The 7,360-nt window shown below is 30.8% G+C and overlaps 1 protein-coding gene across 1 annotated transcript; it reads right to left on the bottom strand.

The window, feature by feature from the left end:
• Positions 1–650: 650 nt before the first annotated feature.
• On the bottom strand, positions 651–6,319 carry LOC132718218 (perlucin-like). The gene is made up of 6 exons (XM_060701862.1): positions 6,167–6,319; positions 5,092–5,180; positions 3,288–3,381; positions 2,397–2,478; positions 1,462–1,602; positions 651–737 (listed from the first exon to the last, which is right to left on the bottom strand). Exons 1-6 carry the CDS (start codon positions 6,216–6,218, stop codon positions 704–706), a joined length of 492 nt encoding a protein of 163 aa, XP_060557845.1. The 5' UTR covers positions 6,219–6,319; the 3' UTR covers positions 651–703.
• Between the last annotated feature and the right edge of the window lie 1,041 nt (positions 6,320–7,360).

Raw genomic sequence — 7,360 nt, 5'->3', positions numbered from 1 at the left:
AGTTGTTCTTTTTGTTGTTTTTTTATATGTTCTGCAAAGACCTAGACTTTTTAAATAGCATTGTTTAAAAATTAAAATTTAAATCAATAAATGTCATTTCAATGCCATAAAATTCAATACAAAACAGACAAATCTGTGTTTCTAAGTTGTTCCATATCCGCTTAGACTATTTTGCAAGCCATAATCTTTAAAGAAAGAATGGATCTAAAAACAATGGCAAAAGTCTGGATCGGACCATAGACCTCTAATATATGAGATAATCACTCAACCGACTGTGCTATTGCGGATATAACCAGAACATAGTGTGACTTTTCAAACCATAAGTCATATACTCCAAATTAATTCTCGTAATATATACGGACAGAACCGAAGTGGTATCGAAAATTTCAGATGATTGCTAGCTATAATGTATTCACAATTGACATGTCAATAAAATCAGACTATAGATATAATGTATATTACTGTTGTTAGATTGTTAGAGATTGTTTTCTAGCAGTAGAACTCCCCGGTTATTTTGCCATCATAGCTGAAGCAATAATTGCCAAAATATAAGAATATTTCACCAGGTTTATTCCGTTATTATATTTTGTAATGGTTTCTTTTAGTCATAAAACTACATTTTTACCATTTGTCTTATAATAATGGACATGTCTTGTGTGATTCACCTTTATTTCAGATATTAGATAATTCACCAAAACATATATCAGCCTAGTATACTGGATTCATTGGTGTACAGTCTGAAATATATAAAACATATTATAACACACAGGTCTTATTAAATTTCATTAAAATTCACTTTAACCATCAAATATATCAATTTTCATTGCTAAATGGAACGGCCACCAGTAAACACCTTCCTTTTTTCCTTTTTTGTTTGACAGTTTATATTATTTAAGCTTTCAGTTTACGTCCGCATGTATAATGTTTTCTAAGGTTATCAAATTACAAATGCTTAACAATACCGTGAAAAGTAACTATGATAACTGAAAGTTTTGCCGTTTTATTACACTTTTTAGATAATGTATTTTGACATATCTTTAAAGGTATATTCCAAAGGATTTACCGGACACAGGATCCTACAAAAATATACCACTAAATGGTTATTCTCAAGTTCTTGCATTCAGGTACATCAAATTATAATGTTGGCTTCATAAATCTTGCTTTACATTATACACAATTCAAAACCCTTGCAGTACACACAGTTTTGTTATATAATAGATTTATTAAATTTAGTAAGGAGTTGATCAGCAGTAAGTATATGTCGGACACAATGATTTCTTGATTGGACCACCGTATAAGTGACTGGACCCTTTTATTTCAGAACCTGCACCCATTCCTGATAATTTAAAGTGATGTCGATACCGGTTACCCCCTCTTTCATACCTTCAGTATAGAATAAACAAATATAACATAAAATGTTGAAAAACTGACAATACATGCATAATGGATAAACCAACTTACTCATATTCACAGAGGAAATTGAAATTCTTGTTGCAGTGTTCATCATTCCACCGAAAGTTGTCGTGTGAATAAAAAGACACGCAATCCTCCTCTCCACCGTTCTGGTTTGGCTCCCCGGGTCCCCAGTCAAGTATTTCAAACCTAAAGTGAACGGTTGTAATTAATTACAAACACTATTTCGTTTCATAAATATAAACTTAAATTACACAATAAAGAGATGACCATTTCTCTTAATTAATTCCCCTCCTCTATGACATTTTAATTTATCTCTATCAACCAACAATACCATAGCCCACGCGGAGACGAAGATATATTTGCGCGTCAAAATCACATAAGAATTATATCATGTTCAAAATTGATATTTGAAAATACTGATAAATGCCTCTTTTTACATCTTAATTGTATGTTTTCAATGTTTTCAGTACAGACTGTGAGGATACGTTACGTTTAAAATTCTAGACAATAAAGGTAACGAAGTATGTAAACATATGGTCATTATATAACTGACTTTTTCTCTTTTTGTTTAGAAATTTAGAAAAGACAAGTCATATGGAATAGAGCTTTTGTGTTGTCTTGTTAAGATAAGAGATATTATTCATTGAGTAAAAATTTATTTCCTAGATTTCAATAATTGTTTGCAATAAAAGTATTTTACGAAAAGATTATGATAGTATATCTTTAAATTAAAGGAAACAACAACAGCGGTAAAGATAAATTGTTTCTCCCTTCTAATATTTTAAACGTAAGTCAGTTATCCTAAAAGCATTAACCCTTTAGCGACGTGGTTGAGTATTGAGAGGGCCGGAGTTCAAAACCCGGTCACCACCTGAGGATTTTTCATGTTTACAATGTTAATGACCAAGAAGGAAAACTAACACAAGAAATATTAGTAACAATAAGATTCTCAGACTGTGTAAAAGCCAAGCTAAACATACTTTTCTCCAGTGTTATCCCAGATCCAACTGCCTTCTGATTTAAAATCATCACCATCCATCCAAACTTGGTCTATATGTTGGGCTTTTTGGAAAAAAGAGTTCATGATTAAAGGTCAACTCAAGATCTAAATTTACTTTGCCATTCTTCATTTAGAATTTCCCAATTTTAATTACCAAAATAATGTGTTATTAGAATATTTAATGTAATAATAATAATCAGCTTCAACTTTAAAATAATAAAATTAAATAATTAATACATAACTTAATATTTCAATTATATTATTAAATATTTAATCACATAATTAATTAATTCAAATATTTTTATAAAAAAAGCTATAATAAGAAAACTAAGCTAAATTATAACATCTTGTTAAAAATATCGTTAACGAATGCACTATTCAAAACGTGAGGTAATGAATGACAAACTTTTACATTCCTAAAACGCATTATCCCATAAAAGAAGACGATGCTAAAAATAACTATTTGATCTATCAAATTAAGTATTGTAACGCTTTTCAGTTTTATATTGTTTTAACATAGTGTAGTACTGTACTATTAAATATGTTGAGAATGCATGTTAAGATAATTGGATGGTTTGTCCGAGACATTGACACGAAGAAATAGATATACATTTTGGAATTCATTACATAATATACAAACTAAACCGTTGTTAAAAGTCACAACTAGTATGTAATATTTTAAAAACAGGTAACAGGCAAATTTGATGAATTGTGGTATTCACCAATTTTAAAAATTAACAATATTTGTTTTTACTGTCAACCATACGTTTATACACAAAAGTCATTAATGCGCATATACGCACTGCATTATAAACGCTGTATCACTTACGTATATACACACATTGAATTTGAAGAATACAAACATGCTTACTGTGGCGGATTTGACGGAGATAAGACTTCAAGAAATTGTTTTCATCACTGGTCATCACAATTACCAAGTGTGATTCTATAGACTCGCAATGCGCCTGTAATAAAAATAGCATGTTTCCCCTGGAAATTATAATCTCGCTTGATGTAAAAACATTTGTCAAAGAATAGAATAAACATAGCTTGCATATGCTATTATCATATTAAACAACATCTTTAAAGTCGACAAGCTTAAATGACAAGATTTGCTACAAAAAAGGTTGAAATTATATGGTGAGAAGTGCCATTGTTATTCAATGCACGTCATTTGTGTATACGTCATTTGTGTATACGTCATTTGTGTATAAAACATTAGACTACAATTTTACTATAGAACTGTTTCACTGCTTAGCGAAAATTCCGCCGATGGCAGGCTACCCGATATAGTTTAATACACATTCAGTAACTTATATAGAAAAACTAAAGATTAAAAGAAATAAACGTATAATGATGAATATAAAATTAACATGTTAACAGTTTTAAAACAGATGATTCCTAAAGATTATCATTTGTTAATAAAGGTTTCTGCCTTTCCTCAATGTCATAGAATTATATGTACTACTATCTTCAGACTGATTCTTGAGACTGACTCTAGTTTGTATAATTTGATAAGTGATTGAACGTCAAATATTTTTTTCATCAAATTTCAAATTTTGCATGTTTTTTTTTAGAAAATGAGTTCAACATAAATCAAATGATATGAAATGATCTAATAAGTAATGGATTTAGCATCGAAACACGAGGCTATCTGATATGTACGAGGGGGCATATCCCTCGAGTATCAATTAGATTGCTGAGCGTTTTGATGATCTTTCCCTTTTGTATCATAGTCAAACATAAAAACACGTTCCCTCTTGTCACAATATGAAACCCCAGAAAAAAAGTAACCAATGAATGAGCATCTGAATATTATATATCTATAAATTTCCCTTTACTCGCCATCACAATTAGCAAACCCCAGAAAAAATGAGCCCATCAACGGGCATGCTCTGGAGTGCGGTTAACTAATATACCTGCACTTCAGTTAACGCACAGTGCATGTATATGTATACGATTTAACTCTGACACATTTTCAACAGAAAGAACTATGATACAAATAAGCTTTAATGGTCTGACAAGCAAGTTAGTGTTCATGAGATAATTATCTAGCCGACTTTACAGTTATATAGATATTATTGACACATATGTTTTTATCGTCTGTCATTGAATAAGGCAAGCAATGCTCTAATAACAATATAGTTATAGTTGAAACTATACATACATATATAAGCTTCTTTAGCTCAACAAAACTGAAGAATACATTTTAGTTTCTGTATACCATCGAAATGCGCCATACCCTCTCAAATATTACGTCATAAATTTATAGTTAACGAGTCGATATTTTTTTACAGACCTCATGTGAAACGTACTTTAGCAAATCAAATACATGCATTTATGTGAAGACTGATAAACAGTTAATATAGTCACATCGTGATCTAATAATACTGACTCAAAAAGGTGAGCCGTGTCATGATAAAACCAACATAACGGGTTTGCGACCAGCATGGATCCAGACCAGCCTGCGCATCCGCGCAGTCTGATCAGGATCCATGCTGTTCGCTATCAGTTTCTCTAGTTATTATAGGGTTTGTAAGCGAACAGCATGGATCCTGATCAGACTGCGCGGATGCGCAGGCTGGTCTGGATCCATGCTGGTCGCAAACCCATTATGTTGGTTTTGTTGTGACACGGTTCAGGTATTATTGTATCAATGCCACAGTAAGGCCTACCTTGGCATCCGGCCAAGATTTCAGCTCCGTGAAGAATTGGTAGCAAGAGTCTTGGAATGATTTCCACCCAGGATCACATGCTTGGTACACTATCAATAAAATGTACACACACAACTATAAATTTTTATGTAATATATTTGTACATGTATACATTTGATAATATATTTCGGAAATATAGATATCAATTTTGAGTGCATTGTTGTAGAGTAATATAATCACTATAAGGCCTACATAGATAAGCCTATATGATCAATAAAAAAAGCATAATCTACGATATACCGTCCATCATTATACTATAATGCACGAAAAGTCAATATCTTTTTCAATTCTTACATACTTATTACAAGGGTAATTGATAAAAATATGTTGAACTACATTTAGCGGAGAAATATTTCCCTGACGTCAGAGCTATATTTCCTTGAAATAAAATTCATAACACTCATAACATAGGCGAGATAAATCTTTGCCATTGTTTTTATTGTCTACATATTAATGTGTATGATTCTATAAACTTTAAATTTTGTTAAAAAATATTTGTTGCATTTTATTTATTATGGCAAGTTTCTCGATTCAAATATAACTACTCCACTTCAATATAGTTTATTAATAAGTGACGCCACATGATAATTATAAACTGACGTCTAACATTATATATCTGCGTATTTTGCCCTAGCTGTTTTAATGAAAACAGTCAAAAGTCACTGTTTTGTATATTTGTTTGTATGTTTGTTTGTTTCATTTTACGCCTTTTTCCAACAGCATTTCAGTCATATAGGCGGGTAGTTTCCTAACCATCGTTCCTGGAGAGTTACACCAGTACCAGACTACCTTCCTCCGTGCTAAACTACCAAAGCATCTCCCGGGGACTGTTTTGTATAAGGAAATTGTGTTTGATGTTCGTAAAAATGCTCACAACAAAATGAGAAATTATTCACATTTTCACTACATGCTCGTGGAACACATTGCAATTTTGTGAAATTTTTCATACATTTAAAATAATATATCCCCATCTTTTATCTTTACAAGGTAAATAATTAACTGCTAATTATTAACTTTTATAAGTTCAAAGTTTTACCTGATATAATTGCAAAACACGTAAAAAGCCATACTATAAAATGCGTCTGCATATTTCTTAACCGGTGTTCATGAGCCAATTCCAGAATAAAGAATGGTAAACATTGTTTTAGACCATGTTAGTTTTGGTTTTCTTTAAGATAAGTAGCTGCTTATCAAAGATTTATATGTCAATGAAGTTTAAACTCAGTTTAGTCTCAGTGCAGTCTGTATAAAGATGAACATTACGGCGAACAATCATTCATGACATATATCTAGTCAATATCTTTACGCATGTTTAGTTGGTTTAAACATATTTATTCAACTTAACATTTAACAAGTGAACAATATTTACGAAGTACATTTTGGGATTGGGTTTAGTAACTAAATGTTCCTCAACAAAATAATTATACCCCTCATACATAAAATGTCATGTTTTCAACAATGATTAAATTGTAATAGAAATAGAATTCAGAGCAGAATCGAAAATGCCATTATTATTTACATGTTACAATAAACTGTAGCATATTTGTAACATACATGACTAATTATGTCCTATATCATGACCAATCGAAAACTTTAAATTACTTACAGCTCAGAAACTAACATTACAACAAACTTCACATTATAATCCTGTTTACATGTAGCTATTGTACTTCCTAATATGCTTGCAGATATTTATAACAAAGTTACCGTTTTTTGTTCACAAAACATACCCCCTAAAAAAAATAAAAAAAATCTTTTTAAAATTTGGGCCAATGTTACCTTATAAAATGTCACGTTTACCCTTTGTTAAAATTTAAGTATAGTTCCATCAGCAAATTTTTTATATAGCAGGGAATTTTTTTACAAGTTTTAAAAAGAGGGCCGAATAAAGCTAGTTAATCATTTTGTTATAAATTTTTAAGTCCAAAACCCATATCTAACTTTTCCGATGATTGTTTTTTTTTTTTTAAAATACCAAAGTTTTTTATTTAAAAATTAAATTTTATTTTTTCTTAATTAAGAAACTCAAGACTTGCCCTTGAATATTTTAATTAGGAAATAATAAAAAAAGGGAAGAAAATTTTTTTTTGCAAAATTTGTCATCGAAACCTTTTGTTTTTTAGGCCCTTTATTTTGTAACAAAGGGTTTTGGACCCAATATTTAGGGACCCCCTAGGAGGGTGTTCTTGCACCGATCGTCCACATAAAAAGGGCAACTTTTAGTTTTTTA

The sequence above is a fragment of the Ruditapes philippinarum genome, unplaced genomic scaffold (assembly GCF_026571515.1).
Source record: "Ruditapes philippinarum isolate M1 unplaced genomic scaffold, ASM2657151v2 ctg1035_1_1_1_1, whole genome shotgun sequence".
NCBI lineage: Eukaryota > Metazoa > Mollusca > Bivalvia > Venerida > Veneridae > Ruditapes > Ruditapes philippinarum.
The sequence above is the reverse complement of the archived record's forward strand: the minus strand, read 5'-3'. Positions and strand labels throughout refer to the sequence as shown.

Bases quoted from the DNA above. Each gene is read 5' to 3' on its own strand.
- LOC132718218 (XM_060701862.1), bottom strand. From the start codon at position 6,218: ATGCAGACGCATTTTATAGTATGGCTTTTTACGTGTTTTGCAATTATA. The intron at 3,382-5,091 runs GTAGGCCTTACT...TTTTTATTACAG, and splicing joins AATCTTGGCCGGATGCCAAG to GCGCATTGCGAGTCTATAGA. The intron at 2,479-3,287 runs GTAAGCATGTTT...TTTTCCAAAAAG, and splicing joins TCTCCGTCAAATCCGCCACA to CCCAACATATAGACCAAGTT.